The 21,960-nt window shown below is 40.2% G+C and overlaps 1 protein-coding gene and 1 long non-coding RNA gene across 8 annotated transcripts in view; one reads left to right on the forward strand and one right to left on the reverse strand.

Annotated features, from left to right (window-relative positions):
- LOC112989860 (uncharacterized) lies at positions 1–7,346 on the reverse strand. The gene is made up of 2 exons (XR_010388563.1): positions 7,224–7,346; positions 1–6,802 (listed from the first exon to the last, which is right to left on the reverse strand). It is a non-coding gene; the product is annotated as an uncharacterized LOC112989860 (long non-coding RNA).
- RCOR3 (REST corepressor 3) overlaps positions 7,317–21,960 on the forward strand; it is a 27,833-nt gene continuing 13,189 nt past the window's right edge. Inside the window, exons 1-7 of one of the 7 annotated variants that reach the window (XM_064509644.1) lie at positions 7,317–7,637; positions 8,194–8,250; positions 15,307–15,384; positions 16,005–16,057; positions 17,825–17,986; positions 18,344–18,468; positions 20,131–20,227. In XM_064509644.1, the coding sequence (XP_064365714.1) occupies positions 7,496–7,637; positions 8,194–8,250; positions 15,307–15,384; positions 16,005–16,057; positions 17,825–17,986; positions 18,344–18,468; positions 20,131–20,227 (714 nt within the window). In that variant the 5' untranslated portion in view covers positions 7,317–7,495. Of the gene's footprint in view, positions 7,638–8,193; positions 8,251–15,306; positions 15,385–16,004; positions 16,058–16,167; positions 16,296–16,339; positions 17,418–17,824; positions 17,987–18,343; positions 18,469–20,130; positions 20,228–21,960 lie in introns of those variants that run through there. The other 6 variants (XM_064509645.1, XM_064509641.1, XM_064509642.1 and 3 more) reach the window with 6 other exon arrangements.

Genomic DNA, 21,960 nt, shown 5'->3' on the forward strand with positions numbered 1-21,960 from the left:
TAAGGGGAAAAGCTACCTTTATTAGAAGGGATACATGAAGGTGAAATACTGAGCACGTAATAACCTTATCTGCTCCAATAAAAGAGTGTTTAATACACTGGTTGAGAGTTAATCTATAGTAGGAATTTTTCTAAAAATTATTGTGGAAATCCAACTATAGGCAAGGTCCTAATGGCATCCCATATTTTCATCCTCAAGTTATCTAAGCATGATGTTTCATTTTTCTTCTTAACAGGCCCTCTGGTAGAAATACTGGAAGCTGCTTAATCTTCTACCCTTGCACTTGGTAAGTAACCCAAGGAAAACTTTCTCCCAGTGTAGACTGGCCCTACACGCATTCATTCACATCCTTCTCAAATACAATACTGTGGATTTCAGTTTTACACTTACGTAATTTTATCCGCCCCAGACCAAAGAAAAATCAATACTCCTGAAAGCATTATATAATACAACCTGAAGAGAGCCAGACTTAGCCATCTTGATCCATTTTTTTAAATGGAATAAAGACCTAAGAGAACCATTTGTATTCCTATAAAAATCTAGTGAAATAGTATTATAATAACAATTTCCATATGGAAAAATAAATCTTACATATTTCAGAGAACTTAATTAGCAAATATATTTGTATTCATTGCAATTCAGTCTTATAGGTATTCTCAAAACAGAAACTCTCTGGTCCTTTCTAAACTACATACCTGAACTGTGGATCTTACCAGCCAAACCATAGTTAAGAGTAGCAAAGGATACAATGCATTAACAGCAATAAAGTTTTGCTATCTACACTGTCCAGACACACTGACCTCTGATATCCAACACAGCTCCATGAAACAGGGATTTCTGAGAAACAGTGTATACCTTTCTAGAGAAAGCATGAAGTGGAAAGCAAAACACAAACTCTTGTAATATCTTAAGAACCTTCTTTTGGTCACACACAGTCAGGGCTATTTCCTTTTTTTTTTTAAAAAAAAAAAAAAAACCCACACACAGCTGCCAGGTAGGATAAATCAATGGAGAACAAAAACTTAGCAAGAGGTGCCAGTATGCTGTAGCATAAAGCATTACTACAGTCCAAGGCCTGATGCATGCAGCAAAACAAGCTGCCGCTACTTGTTAGTGCATCATTCTTTATACCTTCTTTCACATGCATACATACATCATCTTCCTCAAATGAAGCTGGTACCACCACTACCTCTGGCTCTTTCAAATCCATCAAAATTACTCTTACACTGACTCGATGTGATATTGCCAGCTATTAAATAGACGGGCAGTACAAAGTTATGGTAATCTTACCTGGTTTCTTCCCATTAACATATTACTGATGTTTCCCTTATTCTCCCCTCATTTTTCTAATGTTGTTTACATTGACTGAACCCTTATTTAACAACAGACTGTTTGGGGCAAGTTTATCTTTTATTCAGGGTTAGGCACACAACACTAACATAGCAAAAGCATCATTTTTTATTCTAGCATATGTTAAAAGGTATTTCTCTCAAGGAAGCAAGTATTTGGTATCATATACTGCTAGGAAAAAGAAATCTTTCACAGTACATTCCTTTTGTACTGTTGCTTCACAGAAGGAAAAGAAGGGGAAGAAATACAGGTGAGGACAAATACCATTAACTCAAAGCACTGGTTAATTCTTAGCTTCTGAAGTGTTACCCATACAACAGCAATGGACACTCTGATAAGAATAAAGCCTAAGTCTAGCACACAGATCACTAATTGCATGAGATAAAAGCACTGATTTTGCTTTTGCGCTCCCCCCCTTTCTTTTAATGTGCGTGAGTAGACCAGTTGCCATCAAGAGAATTAAAGCTACATTTCTTCAGGAAGTCTAACATGTTTAAGTAAGTCAGAGCTGTTTTTCACTGAACAGTCCTGTAGAAAGTAGTTTAAGTAACTGTATGCAAAAATAAGATCAGAGTAAAAACATACTAGCTTATTAGAATAATGCTTGTTCTGCTATGCTGTGGGAAGTAACTGGACCTAAACCTAAAATTTTTAAAGAAAGATACAGCCATTTTAGACACATACACAGGCTATTAATACACAGACTGAGAATCTTTGCTGAGAATATTAAATACCAGTGTTTTAATTCAAAGACATACTGCTACCTGTTACCAAAATTTCCTTTGAGTAGGGTGTGGAAAAACACAAGTAGTTAAATGATGACTTTCTGAAGTGCTCCGTTGACCCAAGCCGTCTGTGTGACAGGAGGTTAAGCCAGATGAATCAGGCTTTTCCTATGGGGTGCATGGTAATAGCTGTACACAGAACCCTCTTTATTTTCTGTAAAGGCTACAGTTTACCAGACATTTAGGTTACCTAGACAGAAATAAAATAATGAGATTGGAAAGGTGATCATGAAAACTGTTCCTGTCAAGAACAAGAAGGTACCTGACAAATTTCTCATTTTTCATTTAAAACAACCAATCAAACAAACAAAGTTGTATGCTGTCAGTGGAACTCACCGCTACAAAAGTCACTGAAACAAGAATCTGCCAATATTCAAAGTCAGAACAGCTAGTTTTGTACAGATTTAGAGGATTCGAAATTCTAATTATCATTTTTTTCCAAAAGGTGTTAAGCTTTATGCTTTAGAACTTCAACAAATCTTCAGAAGATCAAGAATGGGCTTCCTGCCAAAAGAGAATGCAGATTATGGTATCTGCCCCAAACTGAGTTCTCTTGCAGCCTTTGCCATTAGTCATTTGTCAGAATCAAAGTACTGAACAGAATGGACATCAGTACTAACCCATTATGCCATTTTCTTAGATCAGCTAGTGCAGCAGACTGCTGTAACAATCTTGTTTCAAAATACTATTTTTAATAGAGTGCCAAGTCCTAACATTCTCAGCTTCATTCAACGTATCAACCACCAACACTCCACAACATAGCACAAGTCTCCAATTTCAGCAAAGGTTTCAGAAAAGTAAGATTTGATCAGCTGGCATCAGTTATTTAAACACAGAAGTGTGTTTACAATTGCTAAAGTTCTTAGACTTTTCAAAGAAATTGCAACATGATTTTCTCCATTGTCCAAGAATAAGTTGCTGACTGCTTTTATACAGGCTGAAGCTCATGGTTAGGTTACTCTGCAGTGCTAAGTAAATTCTGAAAGAAATCTGTCCAGATTTGGAGAACAAATAGCTTTTGAAGCCTGTAACAGGAACGTAGCACTTCAAAAGAAAAAAAAAAATCTAGAATCTCAGTTGGGGGATATTAACAATTCAGTGAGCTAATGTTTTACTACTGTTGTATTTCACTGACCAATTAGCGAACAAAATATAATTTCTGCACTGTTTACTGATTTCTGCCTTAATAAAACATTAATACTAGAATTCATAAATATTAATAAAGTGCCCAGTTTGAGACTGATGGCCTAATTTTCCAGAGCTGTAGAAAACCCCTGACTTCCATGATCTTCCACTAAAACATGGATGAAAATTCAAGAATGCATTACATGTAATACAGCAACCACCACCATCCTCAAAGAACTAATAAATCTCATCTTGTCCACTCTAAGCCTCCCACTCAGCATCCAGCAGACTGAGCTGTGTTTAATATAAAAGAAACACAGCACTCGACTGATGATACCTATATGTTTTCCAGCAGAGCAGTGAATGGACTCCGAACAGTGTAATTTATTTGAAATTACCTAGATTCCAGGCATGCTTTTTCTGATTCGTTTATGAAGACAAAGGGCATACTTTTCTTTATGGAACATTCATACGGAAGGCAATTACAAATCTTCACATTAAAGCACAAGCTTCCAGGCAGAACATTACCAAGGGGTTCATGGTCATTCCATTTTCTCCATTTTATACAACACACTTTATACATTTATAAATTTTCTGAAGCAGCAGCACGAATTAATTCTACCTGTTTCAAGATCTAAAAAGACACAGATTTTAAACTGTATAAAGTGACATTCCCAAGCTACGGAACTGTCAAGATGCTCTTTCCAAAAAAGAAAAAGCATAAAATTGTGACCATGAGATAAAAAGACCAAGCATGGGATCTGTAGTACTTTAGATGTGCTAGAAATTCATAGATAAGATGAATACAGCATAATAAAATAGGCATGTGCAGCCATTTAGTGTTTCAAGAAATTATTTTCTCCTGAATAAGAAGTCTTTACTTTGCTCTGAGCTCACCACTCAATAGCTAACGTGGTCATTGTCCCTCAGTGGAAGGTAACGATAATGAATTCAGGAGCCCACAGCCTAAGAGCGTGATCTTAAGTAATGAATCCCAAGAGTCTATTCTAAAAAAGATGATTTCAAGAGGCCTCAAATCTATGTGGAGCAACCTCAGAAGCCATATGGGTTAGAAGTTCAGTTAACTCATGTATAGTGCAAGCAGATTCCCTCTTCTATTTCTGATAAAGCCTTTTAGCAATTCTGTTAAAAGGCAGAAGCAACTTCTTCACCTTCCTTATCTGCAACCTCTCTTCATTCCTTAATTCCCTTCCTCCCTGTTGCAAGCCATTGTTCACTCCAGCAATGCCTCCCTCCTGCCCAAACACAACCAACCTTCCCCCTCTAACCTAAAATTTTTGGATCTACGTTTTAAAAGGAAATGCTTAAGCTCCAAGATTCAAAAATTATCAGGCATGCAAAAAGAATCTTCACACTGTATAAATACCAATATTCTGTTTTGAGAGAGGCCAAGAAGAGGAAAGCAGGCCTGAGTCATACTTTCTGAACGCTCTGGTTTGATCACATTGCTGTCCTCTACGGCCTAAGTTTAGACAGAAAATAAGTAAAACTATAATTAATCCTGCATTTCTTTAACTGTACTTTTCCCTATACGTCTGTTTCCTTTACGCACTTTCTACAGCAAATGGAGGACCAATCTCATAAGTAACGTCTGCTTTAGCATACAACATGTAATCCAGGAGCACCTGGATACCAAATGTGACAGAGAATCTACAGGAAAAAAAACATGGAAGACTTCTATACAATTAAAAGCATATTCTGAGGCAAAACAACTTTAAGATTGCATGGGAAAAATCTTACTACAGGCATTTGACTTAGTGCATCTATGCTCTTTTAACGTAACCTTCTGAAAATGTAATTCTAATGGTAGCCCTGTGGATAACAAACTGGAAGAGGCAAGCTCATAAATGCAGTCCTCTTCCAAACTGTATTGACAGGGAATCTTTCTTTCTTTCAGGTACTTACCTTTGCAAGGCTCATTAACAACTTAATATTCCTGAGAGCTATATTATCTTATTAAAATTTTCAGTGGCTTTATCAGTTAAGAGAACAGCGGACAGACCTATGCAGTCAGAATGCTACATGTAAGCCCAAATTTTGCATCCTTAGAAAACCAACCTAAAAAGCCGCATAGTTAGCTCTGGGAGCACTAAAACTAACAAAGCCAAACTTCCTGCAAGTTTTTTTACTGTGTCTAAAAAGGTAACTCTTGCTGGAGATTTTTCTGTGGTTATGGTAAATGCACTCTCTTACACGAATTCTTTGGTGTCTGTCATAAAGATGCAAGGTCATGTTGCAGCTTTTTCCTCACTTGCAGAAGCACCTTACCGGTAGTCAGCTACCTTCACAAAGCTTGTAGGAACTTACTTATCTTTGAGACCTCTACCTCTTTGTTACATTTGAGTGAAACAAATAAATAAATTCAAAGATTTCTGGGATAAGAAGGGAATCAGACAAGCATACAGGGTGAGATCACAAGTCTTCCACGAGAAACTAGTGGAAGAAACTAGTGGAACTAGAAAAAAGATCACATCTTGAATTATCAACAAAATTCAATCCTTAAATCCACAGTACAGGCCTTTCTTCACTTCAGTTAGTTTTTCCTTGGTAATAATTGGCTCTTCCATGTAATCAAGAATAGCTAGAGTGTGACAAGGCAAATGGCTTTTTCACCATCTTTGGGTTTCTGCAGTCTCTTCTCCATATTCTTCACATGCATAATTGTGCAGGGCCTTCCTACTTGTCCTTACTAGTCCTTCCTTCCCACTCTTTGGGAGAGAGGGCAGCAAGCATGCAAGAGTCAGTGCTTGTGTTCTCTCATTTTTGATGCTCAGCTCCCAAAAGCGGTCAGAAAAAACAGTTCTTCCAAGATAGGAATATTCTCAGTGCAGAAAGAATGGGGAAGATATGTATTTTTTGCCATATTCTAACAAGGATATGTAAACCAGTTTTTCAGAGGTTTAGAATTCGATTATTTGGGGGCTGATCTTAAGACAGGCATCAAAAGACAGTTCCCTGCAAATGTGGCAATCCACATCATATTTCAGTCCTAACATAAAGCACTGGGAACACTTAAGTAGTCATTCTTCCTTGATCTCACTGTAAGAAAACAGCTGTACCATTCCACCTAAAACTGTTAAAAAAAAAAAAAAAAAAAACTTGAATTGGGGCAGACAGCCACCAGGATGAGTTCAGTAAGAATAGCTATACTGCGACAACGTCAGGTAAGCTGGGTTTTGTCAAATACTTAGAACATGAGGCTTGACTACAATATATATAGTGATGCTTGCTTTAACAGCTATGTTTATGCTTTTTTTTCCCTGCTGCAGGGGATCAGACAGTCAGGTTATTGCTATATCATTAAAAATACCTTTTAGCATCTTTTTAAAGCATAAGCACAACATCATTGCGTGTATGTGTGTAGTAATAAAACCAGACTAAAGCATTTCCAGGTACCGTAAGTATTATCCTAGCAGTAACTCAACCTCTACCTGGTGCCCGTCTCAGCGTTTTATCTTGAAACGTGGATATTTTCACAGGAAACGGGTGGGCACACCTGAGCGCGCAGGAATAAAAAGGAGCTGGTTTAAAAAAAAAAAAAAAAAAAAAAAAAAAAGCAGCTTAAAACGGCAGAAAGAGCAGCAGCGCTTCACACACATCTCCAGTCTCTCAAGCTCTCTGCACAGCGACCCACGGCCGGCACCAGCCTCTCCGGGCTCTCAGCCGCCGCCACCCGCCAGGGCCCCGGCTGAGGCGCTCCCCCCGCGCTGCGCCACCGCCCCGGCAGCAGCCGCGCCCGCCCCAAGGTCACCCGCCGCCGGCCCCGCTGCCGCCCCTCACCGCGACGGCCCCACAGCCGGGTCCGGCGCTCCCCGCCTCCCCTCGCTCCCGCCCCCTCCGCCGGCAGCGGCACCGCTAACGGCGGCCGCCCCTCCCTGCCGGGCTCCCTGCGCGGTCGGGGGAGAAACAGTCCCCGCGCCCTCGCCCCCGCTCCTCACAGACCCCCTGTTTCCGCGCGGCCGGATCCTTCCGCCGCCGCCCCGGCATCCCCGCCTCCTCGGGTAGATCCGGCCGGGCCGGCGCGGAGGGATCCCCGTGGGCCGCGCCGCGCCGCGCCAGGGAAGGGGGAGCGCGGGGAGGCGGGGGCGAGGAGGTGCCGGCGCCGCGGCGGCCGGAGGGGGGGCGGGGAGGGGGCAACATGGCGGCTCCGTGTTAACTTCCCCCCCTCAGCAGCCAGCGCTGCTGCCGCTCTCCCCCGCCCCCCCAGCCCCGACATGCCGGGCGCGATGGAGAAGGGAGCGGAGTTCTTAGGGGGCAAGAGCCGGGCGGCCCCCGGCGGCGCCAAGAGCAGCAGCCCCTCCAACGGGCACTACTCGGAGCCGGAGAGCGGCGGCGGCGACAGTGGCGACGAGCACGGTGCGAGCCTGGGGCCGGCCCCGGGCAGCCCCGTCAGCGGGGGGAGCGGGAGGGAGGGGGCGAGCGAGCCGCCTCCCCTCCCCCGCCGGCGGGGAGGGGGCGGCGCGGGCGCTGCCGCAGCCGTTGCTGCTCCCCCGCCGGCGGGAGGCGGCGGTGCCCGTGCCCGGCGCCGGCGCGCGCGCGTTTGCTGCTGCGGCGGCCGGGTCGCTCCGCTCCGCGCCGGCCCCGCGCGGCGTGGGGGAGGGGGCAGGGCGCGGGGCGGGGAGGGGCGCGCGCGCGGCGCGGCCCCGCGGCTGCCGGGCGGCCCCGCGGCGCCTCACGATGGGGAGTGTCTCCCGGGAGCCGCCGCCGTCCCCATTGTTCTGCCGGAGCCGGCTGCCCCCTCCCCCCCGCCGCCGCCCCCCCCGCCGCCGCCGCCGCCGCCAGCGGCGGGCTTAATCCGCGCCGCGGCGGGGCCGGCGTAGGGGCGGCGGGGCCGCCGCGGGCCGCGCCACAGCGCGCCTGAGCCGCTAACCGCCGCCCGCCTCCCCCCCTCCCTGCCCGGCGTGTGTTGCAGATGTCGGCATGAGGGTCGGCGCGGAGTACCAGGCGCGCATCCCCGACTTCGAGCCCGGTGAGTCGCCGCTCGGCCGTGACCTGGCTGGCAGCTCGTCGCCGCCGCGCTGGGAGCGGGACGTGCTGGATGCCCGGTTGGGGGGTGGGGTGCGCGGTTGGATGCTGTCGGTGCGTTGTGTTTGCTAAGGTTAAAGCGGATTTTTCTCTTTTTTACTGTTTTTCCTTCCCCTTTTCCCTCCCCCCCCCCCCCAGCCTTTGTGCTCGCTGTCTGAGGCCGGTCGCCGGCGGCTCGCGGGGCAGCATCTGCTCGGCGGGGGCGGGGGGGGCACCGCGGCGGGGGGCTCGGTTACAGCGCTGGTGCGTGCGGCGGCGGGAGGTGGCGAGGCAGAAGGAGGGTCAGATTCGCTTGGTTAATATTGTTGCCTTTTTTTTTCTCCCCCCCCCCCCTTTCCCGTAATGCATATCATAGCTAGCAAGGTGATTTAAAAAAATACATATTTTGCACGGGGTGATGGATGTTCTCTCAGGGAAGGGTGCGCAGTGATGCGCCTTCCCGGAAGCGGCGCGGACCTGGCTGCATGTTGGAGGTGCTCCGTGGGAAACGTGCCTGGGTGGAAACTCGAGCACCTCGTTTTGTCTGGTGTAGTAGCAGCCTCGGTAGCCCGACTGTTGCAGAGGAGCTGCTCTCCTCCTCCTCCTTCCTCCCCCCTGCTGCCCCGAGGAATACTGGGTATACTTGCATAGCCCCAGTTTTAGCGAGTTAATTGCTAGAGTGCTGTTTGGTGGTACTACGCTGAGCAGCAAGGTTTTTAGGAGCATTTATCCGTTTTGTTAGAGTGGTCGGATGAAGCCTGTCTACTTTCCTGTTCTCCAAACAGGCTCGATTGGTGTCAGATGATTTCCCACCGGAAGAGGATTGGGCCAGAGCTCCGCATATAGTGCCTCCTAAAGCTGGAGTCCCTGTTGATGGGCAGGAGTCCCCACAGGCCAAAGAAAAGGCCAGGGGAAAAGAAAGGGGGAGGGTGGGATTAAACGGGCACGTATCCTTGCAGTTTTGGCATAAGGGAATGCCTCTTCCCTAGGAAGGAGTGCATAGTTTAGGTAATAATACAAACCATTTTCATATCTATTTTTTTTTTACATTGCATAAATAAAAATAAACATAAATAAAAATGATAACTTCAACATGCAGCCTGGGCTTATTTTTCCTAAAGGCCACTTAGATTAGAAAAATGCTTAATATTTGGGGTTTTTTTTTCTTGATTAAAAGAACACTTTCCAGCCCTTGTAGGCCAACAGAGCTTCCATACTCTCAATTTTGTAAGCCAGGTATGCATCAGTATCATTGCACTACAGAGCTAATTTTATACTCTCTTATTTAGAGACTTAGAGCTTGTAAGTGTGCTCTGGGGAGGAGAGAAACTGTTGATGCTCCACTCTTTCTCTGGTTACTGAGATTAATATATACTCCTTTACCCTATCAGAACAGTTCTTTAATAATGGAAGTCTTACTGTATTGTATTGTCCTTATTAGTGTGCATATTTTGACCTACTAAGACAAGGCAGTAAAAACTCTTTTTATAACAGCTAAATCTTAAAATATGTCCCCATAAACTGTAAAAATATGCACTTACCATGTTAGTAGGTTGGTTGTCTAAGGAGATCTCAGCAAGTAAATGCTTTCATCAGTTTTCTTTCTGGTGAACCTTGAGGCATCATCTGTTAGATAGTGTTGGACAGAAAGTGTTCTCCTGTGGTCTTATCGCAGATGCAGTTAAGTTTTTGTAATAAATTATGTAATGGACATTCCATCATGCTTCTAAGTTTACATGCGTGGACGTATGTGCTATCTGTAATGCACCAACTTTAATGTTGCATGTTGTTTCTTGGAATTTTCCTAGTGCCCCTTTTAAAGGGCTTACCAGATGCATTAGAATGGGTGTTTAATTACACTACTGCAAACACTTTGCAATGGATACTTTTTAAGCCCCTTAAAACAAATAGCTGGGAGAAGGGAATCAGTAATGGATGAAACTAGACAGAAGTCTGTGATACAAAATCTTTCCTCTGGTACGCATACAGGATAATAAAATGAGTAGAATAAATATTTGTAGGACAAGCCTTTGGTCTCACTTGACCAGTGTTTATTGCAGTGAGCAAGGCTCTGCAGTGATACGTTGAGGAATAAAATCTTCATGATTAAAGTTGTGACAATAGTAAACTTTTTTTTTTTAATCTGAATTTGTCTATGAAATAAATTTTTGAAAGAAAAGTCAATTGACTTTGTGTCTCTTGGGGGAATGGATTTGGGGTGAAAGCAACAGCTAAGGGAAGTTAGTTTAAACATTATTCTCTCTGCCATCTCTTCTACCTTGAACCCCATTTCACAGGCAACTCTTAAGGTAGAGCTTAGTGGAGACAGAATTTTTAATTCTAACTTTATCTTATAGCTATGAGGTATACTCGTTTGCTGTGAAAATGTTTTTAATAAAATACAAGTCCTAAATCTTCTTAAGTAATTTACCAGGTTAATAGACCATCTCCTGCTTTCCAGATTTTTATCTCTTCCTGCTGAGTCTGTTTTTTTGGGGGGTGGGTTTTTTGTGTTTTTCTTTGTTTTTGTTTTTTTCTTTTTAGTAGTACCTTATATTCTTGAGGCGAAAGTCTTTCTCCTCCTGCTTTGTGGCTGTTTGAGCCACTTACAGATGTAGCAGGATGTTACAATATCTGCACCATATTTGTGTGATGCACGCAAGATGACTGCTAGAGAAGTTTTACTGTACTCAGAAGAGAAGAAAACAGTCCTAACTCTGGCAGATCATACTATATTTGGAGTTTCCAAAGGCTTTAATGTGAATTTGGCCTGCTTAAATGCTTGTTTTCCATTCACTTACTACTTGGAAGGGGAGGTCAAGAAGAATGTGTTATACTCTTTAAGGTCACTTATGGATTCCATTTCTTTGTATCCTTTTAATTTTTTTTTCCCCCTCTAACCTTTCTACATAAAAATAGGCTTTCCTATATTGAAGTTATGAAATGGTGTGGTAAAGAATTTACAATTTTCCCCTTTCCTCCCCCATGCCATCTGTTCTCATATTCCCTGATTTTCCTCTTCCCTTTCTCCTCACCCCCAACACTTCCAGTCCTTTATTTTCAAAGTTTAGTTCTTTTTCTGTTGGTTTCTGTGGTTCTCTTCCTATTCTGAAAGATTCTGGTTAAGCGGAGGACAGTACTTTGTATGTGGGCAACCAGCATGTTTTTAAATTGCCATTTCCTCCTTTTAAGTCTTGTATGCTTCCAGATTTTCATTTTATTCTCGGTACTTTTTATATTTGTGTACAGAATGGCATCTTCCCAGCCTACCTAACTTCTAATGTGGAACAAAAATTTAAAAAGTGTCTATTTGTCACTGCAGTTATTCCAGTATAGAAGCAGTTGAGAATGCTTCTTAATTATGGGTCATCTTCAGTTAGCCCCATTTTCTAAGTGGTATTGGCAGAGGAGTGAGTGCTGCAGCTGAAGTATGGAAACACTTTCCTAAGTGGTTTGGAGGTATATGGCGGAGTGGTGGGGGAAGTCTTGTTATATTTGAGATCCAGCTAATGGTCTTCCTCTTCCTTCCTGGCTTACAGCTTTGGCTTTTTCACATACTTTAGTTAGTGTATCGCCTAGTATTTCCAACCACTGGCTCTTACCTGCTCTCTGTAATGAGAATGGATCTTGCAGATAAAGATCATGTTGACTTTGAGATATGGGGATTTTGTTTGTTTGGAGGGTGGGGGAAGGCTGCCGCCCCCTTGAATACTTGGGGCAGGGAGGACGAGAAACAGTTCTCATAAAGATGTATGGTGATCCTACGTATGGAGATGGAGGGATCCCTGTAGCTGTGGATGCTCTGTGTTGAGGATAGGATGTTGTCTTACAAGCACACGCTTGCCTGTATGTATCCCATCCTTCGTCACCCTTACTTTCCTTTTAGCCATATGGTTGTGCCATCTGGAAAAATAGTACTGCTTTTTAAGGGCTCTTCTGATGGGAGTTGCTTTTGTTAGTAATGTGAACGTGGCACATCATAGAAGAGGGTTGTCACCACATAGGTGGCCTTAGCCATCAGCTAATATGTACAGAATATGGAGGATTTGGATATTTGTTTCATCATGTTACTCACGCACTTATCACGCCAATTCCTGTTTGCTTCTTTGAGGACCATGTTGAAGAAGCGTAGTGAGCAGGGCACGAGGGAATTAACCGACCACTTGGAGTTCCCTCAGAGACTGGTACTCAACCCATACAGCTGTCAGCGTTACCTCTACAGAGGTCTGGATGACACTGACTTGTGGTAGACAGTGGAAAGCTGTCAAGAGGAAGGATGTCTCATTTTCACTCTCTCTCAGAGCTTTCTTCTTCTTCTTTGCCTCCCCTCTACCCCGTCGCATTAGGTCCTTGGGAAGGAAGGGGGTAGCAACCTGAAAGCTAAGCTAGGTGGACTCAGGCTCCCTTCTTACCCAGACCTATGTCTCAGTCTTTGTCCTCTTCAGTAATGACAGAATGAAGTGTGAATATGTGCTGCGTGGTGTCAAAAATGTGCAATGTGTGTATACGCACGCAGTACTCACAGCTTGCGAATGAAGACAACTGACAGAAGTTGACTGTCAGCAACCTATGGCTTCTCCTCTAAGCAAATAAAGAAATTAAGTGTTCCTAATGTTAGGGTTGAAAGATCTAGGTTAAGATTCTGACTGTGATTTACAATGAGATGTTGCTTAGTATTCTTACATTATAAAAATCGCATTACTGACATCTCACGAGAGTAATTCTTGACCAGAATTTGAACACACGATCTTCCTCTGTGCAGAATAAGCTATTTAAATGCTCCTTTCTTACATGTTTAGGAAATGATCATTTGGCAGACTTTGCACTGTTTGCTATATGTAATTGAACTACTCAGTCTCTATCTTTTTTCTTAAGTGACCAGTGTTCAAGTCTGAAATTACCTGTATTGAAGTCAGAATGAAGAGCTCCTAAAATTTCAGAAGATGGGAGGGGTGGGGCGTGGTTAGAAGCTTTTAATTTTTTCATTTTAAGATTTTACAACAGTCTCCTCAATGAGTTTAAAAATTTCACTAGATGATCCACTTTTCTGACTTAGGTGTGCTTTTTGTTTGTGTGTGTGCTTTAAATGAGATTCAAGCCTAAGCTAAGCAATTTCCCCATGAAGCAGAATCCATCTGGAGTTGAGCATTCTTTTAAAAGTAAGTTCTGTTTTTCAGCTCAGGAGAAAAAGTTGTTGTTGTTTTCCTTTGGTTTTTAACTTATAACATATCCCTAGCTCTGTTCTTACAGCTAAGCTATATCATTGCACACTTCATGCAGTGATCTCAAAGCTTTGTAAAACCTTCTTTAAGTGCAAGTAATATGACCCTGAAACTAAGTTTTCAAGTAATTGAACTTCTGATAGTTGATATTATCCATGATATAAATTGTAGAAATTACAGGATGTCTCATATTTTTTGGAAGAAAAAAATGAAGGTATAATCATGTTAGATTTGGACATTTCATGCTCATACCTTGAAATTCTGATGTGTTCTCCAGTGATCATCCTGTTTTTTACTTGTCTCTTAGCTAATCAGTGGAACGCAGGATAGCTGTCATGTACTTCAGATAAAAACTGACTGGGCACGAGAGAAATGATATGCCTATAACATGTTTGCATCACTCTTCAAGAAAATACTGCATTGCTAATAATTAAAATGGCACTGTTTCTTGTTTTTAAAATAGAAAGTTATATTAAGGAATTTGCTCTTATACTAAACACTGAAAGATTTTTGTTGTTGTTTCTTTTTTTTTTTTATGCTGCTTATGCTTTGTAACTGGTACTTTATGGCCTGTATGCACCTTCTTAAACTCATTACAGAGTTTATGATGCATTTATACCAGTTACATCTTGCACATCTTATTTCAGAAGACACATGAGTTCTTTAAGTTTTTCTAATTAACCAATTTGCAAGTTGGCAATCACAATGCATCTACAGACTGCAAAGATGGTAGCAAATACAAAACAATGCCAACCTAAAGACAGAAGAGCAACAAAACATAGTACATAATTAGAAAGTGATAAATATTCTCCAAAGTGCTGACTTCTTTTTTGTTTTCTTTTTGTTTCCTTCAACAAGTTGTAGAATCTCAATATAAAGGGTGGAAACTTAAAATGGCATGAAAACAAGTTATTTATTTTAGTGAAATAAATAGCTCTAGCAGTAAGGGGAAGGGGAAAAAAAAAATCTGTTTTCCTCCAGAAAGCTAGATTTCTCTGAGGGTGCAGCCTCAAAGAATTTATACTGACGCAAGTGTACACGCTCTAATTGTTGAGCAGCTATTAGTTCACACTTTATATGTACTGGAGAATCTCCTTTTCTTTTGCAATGCTTTTTTAGAAATCAGAATCTCTGGAATCTGCAGTACTTTGTACAAAGCTGCATCAGTTCTGCAAGAATCGTTCTGTCTTCCTGATAGATTAGGTAATTCGGACGTTGAGGAGAGTGAAAAACAAAAAATAAGTATTTTCTATGGCTACATGATTTGATTTGCTATGAATATGGGTGCAGATATCAACGTGAGGGATGCATAATGAACAAAATAGTTTCTGGCATAGTTGTTAGTGTAGTTTCCTTGTTGTTGAAAGGATCAGAGATTAGTCACCTGTATTCTACCCTCTATCTCATGATTTTGTTATGCTAAGGAAGCCTAACTAAACATAGTAGATCCGGATACTCCTGTGGTAGTCATAATAGTGTTAGAGTACTAATAGACTCTCATAACTGTGTAAGAACTGTTCTAACTCAAGTACACAAATACCTATAACTTGGCATCCTTGCCAACTTTAGAAATGAACTTTAACACCCAAATTACAGTAACTAGAATCCTATTTAATATCAGGTTGTGATTGTCCCTCATGAGACATTGAATGGTCAAACCTGAACCTCTTAAGGAATTATGTATTTATTTATTTTCTCCTCCCTCACCTTATTGATTGGGCTGACCTTCGTAATGCGGCTAACCTTTACTTGCTGTCCTCTGAATAGCTGTAAATACTAAGACTTAACTTTTCTTACAGGTGCTACAAAATACACTGATAAAGATAATGGAGGGATGCTTGTATGGTCTCCATATCATAATATTCCAGATGCCAAGTGTAAGTCTGCTTAGGAATTTGAATGCTTAAATATAACTGAATAATTGCTTCTGATATCTGTTAATTGTTTATTTTACACACAGAGAAGTTGCAAATTAGTAAATTAAACAACAAAGCTTCTCTTGCATTTGTCTTTCATGTAGAGAACGACTGGGAAAGGAAAAGACTACCTTCTCTTATTTTGTAGTTGAAGCGTTTGTTTCAAATCACACAGGCCATGTTGTATGATTACCAGTGTCTATGAAACCTTTTGGTATTAACAGGAGAACGAAACATTTAAACACAGTTTAAACATTGTTTAAAAAAAAAAAACTTTTTTCTTTTTTTATAAATGAACCTCTGTGGCTTTGATACAGTAAAACTTTGGAAGAAAACATCTTTTTCACCAAGAATTAACTTGTGTATAAAGTTCATAAGTTTAAACATTGCGTTAAAGTCATTGGGCTTATTTACTATGAATACAACTATGCATATGTTTAATGTTTTGGGGGACCTACACCTATGCGATATATTAAGAGAGTGGGAAGACCATGTCTTCCTATGTTAGATGGCTAATTCTGTGTGACCTTATAGCAGAACTAACAGTACTAAACAATAATTCTGACATTGCTCTGTTGCAGTGGATGAATATATTGCAATAGCAAAGGAAAAACATGGATACAATGTGGAACAGGTAAGTGCTATGAAACCAGAGTGCTGATTTAAAGGATTTTTTTTAATGTAAAAGTATAACACAACTCTTTTTTTTTCCCTTGGTTACCATTAATTAACGCTGTTTCTCTTCAGGCACGGCAGCAAACACTGCAATTAAATGGATCTGCATACAGTTGTGGTCTGGATTCTCTGCAAAAGATTGAGCTCTTTGTTTTCATGACATGCTCAGCTTGTAATGTGCACTTTTGAAAGGTTTGGTATGTTTCTTGGTACACTGGGCATGTCATGCAATTGTGTGTGTATACTTAGATAAACAATTTCTCAGGCAAGAAGCTTACAAATTTAATATTTAATACTAGAGTTCAAATATGGAACAATAGTGAACCATTAAGTGCAATAAGGGACAGCACTGGAAAGGTCTCTTGCATATTTAAAAAGAAAAAGAAAAAAGCAAGCCAACTTTAAATGACCTTTTTTTTCCCTCAAAGGTAGGAAAACATCAAGATTCTAGATTTAAGAGTAATAAAAAATCAGAAGTCCACAACTTATTTTATCACTTTAGTCGCCATCCCATAAAAAGCAAAGGGTAAAACTCTACTGGTCTACACTGACTTAGTTCTGTTGCAATCTTCTTTATAATTTAACCAATTTATGTAAAAGGAAGGTTACCTATTCCAAACAAATATTTGGTGTACTAGTAGGAACATGTATGATCTTGTTTTGGAGGACGAAAGCTCATAATAGCAAAGACTTACTAGTCAGGTGCTATCAGAGGGAGAGGCTGCCAACACTGACATCTAGAATACCCGCAGTTTGGCGATGGTGGTTTGTGGCTTGGCTGCTGTTAGGGGAGAGAGGGAATTGGGAGATCTCCCACTAAAAAGAAGTCTACAAAAAAGACTACTTTTCAAAGCAACTTGTAGTAGAGAATATTTGTAGACAGTTCACAGTGGAACAGAAAGTATCTTTGTGAGAAGTGCTGCTTGTTTCTTGACCTTCTAACAAGGGAATAGGTTTGCTGTGTCCAGGTTATTAGAAGATCTGTAATCAGGGGTCTGGAGAGCTGACGAACAACTGATGATCATGTCCACACTGCATGATTGAAACTGAGTGGATTACATTTCCCAATTCCTATGCCAGACTTGGCATCAAATCTGTCATTGATTCTCTGGCAGTAAGTCTAATTAGTCTAAAATTCTTTAAGAATATTGAGAAATGAAATGATGTAAGAAAATATACTTAAATTTCCATTCCTTATTAGGTACACATGACATGGAAGTGGCCGTGCTGTTATTTGTGGATTGGAGAGTTGTAGAAAGACCACTCTCACTTTGACCTTTCAAACTTGCATTTTGGATGACCCCCCTGGCTGCTGAAAAGTATTTTTTTTTCTTTTTTCGAGTGGGCTGATAGTATAGGCCTGAAGGCCTATAAGGAACTGTGTAGATGATGTATATTTGTAAAGGAAGAAAACAGGTCAGATTTGTGCCTACCAACCTAGTTTGTGCTAGTTCAGAAATGCTGCTGCCATGCCAACCTTGAATTGTCTAGATATCATAGCTTTAATGGAGTACAAATGTGCCCACTCTTCTTACAGTCTCCAAAGAGAATTTTGTGTCCTGTAGTACATAGAGACAATGGAAGAAGTCTAAAATCGTAAATACTTTTTGAGAAGGGATTCTGATAGACAATCTTAAAGAAAAAAAAGGGCTTTTTTAATAATGTAACTTGTTTCAGCATTTTAGAAAGCTGACTAAAAACAAAAAGGGATTATTTCTTTTCAAAGGCTCTCGGAATGTTGTTCTGGCATAAACACAATATTGAGAAGTCCCTTGCGGATCTCCCGAACTTCACTCCTTTCCCTGATGAGTGGACAGTTGAAGATAAGGTCCTATTTGAGCAAGCATTTAGTTTCCATGGAAAGAGCTTTCACAGGATCCAGCAAATGGTAAAGTAATATTTTGTTTCGAAGCATTAAGCAGTTCAGATGCGCTTTTTCCAAAGGCTCCCGTTGGACTAAAGTTTCAGTGTTGATTTCTGTTTAAAAGCTTCAGGAAAACCCTAGAATGTAAGACTTAAGTTCATTTCTTCATTTCTTGCAGCTATAGCTTTTTCCCTCTAATGAAAAAGCTTACCCTCCTCTTTTTTTCCCCTTTTAAATGTGTGTAATGCATACTTTTCTCCTTTCTCAGTTATCCACACATTTAAGATATTTGGGTAAGGGTGGCTGTAAATAGAGCAGAATTATAATCTTGGATAGAATTTTAGTAAAAAGTGGTATTAATATGTTAATGAATTCTTCTAGCTTCCAGACAAAACTATTGCAAGCCTTGTGAAATATTACTATTCTTGGAAAAAAACTCGCTCTAGGACAAGTTTGATGGATCGTCAGGCTCGAAAACTAGCTAATAGAAATAATCAAGGTGACAGGTAAGGTTTATGTTCTTAAGCAGCTATCTCTACTACAGACTGAAGTCTTTTCTAGGTAGAGATGTTTGAGTAATTTCCAGCCATTATGCTTCAGCCCAAACTATGCTTTTAGCTTTGAGCATCTGTGATGTTGTCTTTGCTTTCAGCAGGTGATCTCTGATACGTCTGCTTTAGGAACTATATTACTCTGTTCAGTATCAGTTGTAATAACACACCAGGCTTTAGTGGATAACTCCAAAAACAAGGCTTTAAAAAACCTGAAATTTGGGGATGTGGCTTAGAAATGTTTTATTTGGGAAGTCTAATCCTATATAATTGTGTTGAGTTAGAATGGAGTGTTGCATATTCTCTTAACAGAAACTGTAATGGGTAGGGTGTGGGGAGGAGAGTGTTTTTGTTATTAGAACTAGAATAGAACTATAACTAAAGAGGTCAACCAATATGAAGAGCTGTAGCAATTAAGATGCCAAAATTCTGCTTTATAGTGAAACTTTAAGGCACATCTTTATGTAATTCTTATTTTGAGCACATTTAGAGCTAATATCTGTCAAAGAGAATTAGAGTTCAAAATAGTGCTAAATTGTCTTGGATAGAAGGGAATGAAGCTTTCCCCTAATTACTGTGAAACTAAAATTATACTGCACTTAGTATACTGGCATATTATCTTAAGTGATTTAACGTTTTGAATGTATAAGTAGCATATTCTTGTTTATATGAGCAGGTATGATCTATTTCACATCTACAGAAAACTGCCCAGCCAGAGGAAAAGGGTCTATTTAATCATATGTTACTAAAAAGACAAACTCCTGTAGTTTAAAATTCATATGCTTATGTAGTGACCCTATAATTGAAAAATTATGGAAGAAAATCGCTTTGCTTCTAATTCAGCTTTTTGTTTTTTGTAGTAACTAGAACTTTTTGACTTGTTTTTACATTATATTAATATTTACATTACATTAGTCAGAAATTACATTGTGTGAATGATTAGATTGGACTAGGCTAAATTAATTCTTCTCTCTTTTCATCTTTTCATCTGATTTAATTCAGTAGATTTGCCTTCTGGCTCTCCCCCTTCCCAAGGCTGTAGTTCTTGAGCACTCTAAACTGGTTAAAAAAAAAAAAAAAAGCAGTCCTGAATTTTCCCCGTCTCATGTTGTCCCCTTCTGCTCCCCGCAGAGTGACACAAGGGGTTATTCATACACCTGGTGCAGTGATTGAGAACTGGTCTGTTTTAAAAAAAAAAAAAAAAAAAAAAAAAAAAAAAAAAAAAAAACTAACCTGGCAAATGGAAGCTTAATTCTAGCCCTGATCTAGTTGACCATGTAAATGCTCATGCTGGTACAAGTGGCTGAATTAAAGAAAAGTGAAATTTTTTTCGGTAACAATACCAGCTATACTGGCTTCAGATGTTTTTAAAACTCCAACTTAGGACAGTTGACGTATGGTAATTGTAAGAATTTAATAAAGGTAATAAATTTTTTGCAGTTTTCAAGATGGAGCTGCTACAAAAATAGGAGATGTCAAACAGTATAACCATAAAACTTGACTACTTAGATACTTTAGGTACAGATATCTGTATCTTGCCTAGATACATTTATATTTGGGGTTTAAAAAAATAGAATGACAAAGTAAAATGACCAGCTTATTGTCATTTGTCCTTAGTGATGATGACGTAGAAGAAGCTCATCCAATGGATGGAAATGATAGTGATTATGATCCCAAAAAAGAAGCCAAAAAGGAGGTAACAGATAATTTAATGGTGAATGTCAGTTTGGTATTTTTTCTGTGAATGTATTACTGTGAATAATATAATTTGTAGTAGGAGAGGCTTAACATAAACCTATTTGCAGCCTGCTGAAATCACAGGATTCTTAGTTTAATTCAAAAGTCAAAATCTTGGATCAAGTAAATTTTACCCTTTATTTTTGCCATTTGGTGTGCATGAGTGCATTTCTCATTACTTTTGTTATCTCATGAAAGATCTTAATGCTTTCTAAGAGATGTATGCTATTTCTATCTGGTAAAAATAACATTCCTCTCACCTCTATCTTGTTAATACCCATTTCCAGTTTTACTAATTGGGAATTACTGGAAACTGTCTTCTTTATACATTTAAAAATTAAATGACATTTTTTTCCAAGTATAACTTATTTTGTTCTTCCAAAGCCATATTGAGGTTTTGCTTTTTAACTCATTCCTGGCTTTATTGAGATGTGTTCCAGTAATAACTATGTACAGAAAAACACTTTGCTGTCCTCCATAGAGCACATACTGTTAGGTTTAGAAATAAGTGCTGTGTTTCGGGTACGTTCAGAGTTTGAGGTTGTTTTTTTGTTTTTGTTTGTTGGTAAACATTAAGTTATTTATGATCAAGACTAGAAGAACACAGTTTAATTTCCAAATGCTTCATTATTTTCTTAAACGACTTAATACATTTGGGATTTTTGCTAAAATGGAAGAGTTAATGCTCCTTGTAAATGTGAGAGATGGTGCAGTTTCAACATCTCTTTAGGATCATGAAATGATATCTATGATTATTAATACAACTTTGGACTTCTGCCAAAAATGATGCTTAATAAGAGATTGATGGTATTAGATTCCATTCCCAGTTTTGCAGTGACCTTCAACATATCACTTTAACTGCCCTAGGACAGAAAAAATGACCCCTCTTTTACAGTTTGAGATTTTTCTTGTTGGGATATATTGTTTAGAACTTGAAATGGCACAAACTCTAATGAAACTTTTCTCTTTTTATCCACCAATTCCACGACTGTAACAGTCTTCTTGCAGTCTGTTGATTTGATTTGGTGTCTAAGCCATTTCTAAGTAATGGCTATCTTTTTCAACTTACTTTCCTTAGTTACAGCATGAATCATTACACACAGTCCAGAGTGAAAGTAGCATACAGAAAGTAGACTTCTAGGAACAGGACAAATAGGTTTGCAGTTTCTGACAAGCTATTTGGATCCACATAGTATTGTTTTATGGTCTGATATTTCCGGTAGGTTTTGCATACTTTCACTTCCTAAGCAAAATATAAACTCACTAGATTACTTGAATGTGTGGCGCAATGGAAACTTTCTCTTATCAGAGGAGACTAAAACAAGCCAAGCACTAGCATGGCAAGCTCAAAGCTTGAGAGGATGAGTTCTCTTTAAATCCAGATTGAACAGACAGGAACTGCAGTTTCCCACTAAAAGAACAATGTTGACCCAAAATACAAATGGTGTAAATGGGGCAGAAGTAGACTTAACCTTGGGATTTTTAGATGTCAAAGATGTTAGGCTCTGTATCAACTTTCCGCACAGGAGCAGTAGGAGCAAGTGTCCTACATGCCTTTAAGATAGCCTTCATGAAGTCTATGGACTGAATTAAGATGTTACATTAGCTGAAAAGAGAATGTGGCAGAAGGTCAAGCTTAGTAGATGAAAATACAGTTTGCTAATCTCTACTAATGCTACAAAACATAATAATAATAGCAGCTGCAATTTG

This window comes from Dromaius novaehollandiae, chromosome 3, assembly GCF_036370855.1.
Source record: "Dromaius novaehollandiae isolate bDroNov1 chromosome 3, bDroNov1.hap1, whole genome shotgun sequence".
Lineage (NCBI taxonomy): Eukaryota > Metazoa > Chordata > Aves > Casuariiformes > Dromaiidae > Dromaius > Dromaius novaehollandiae.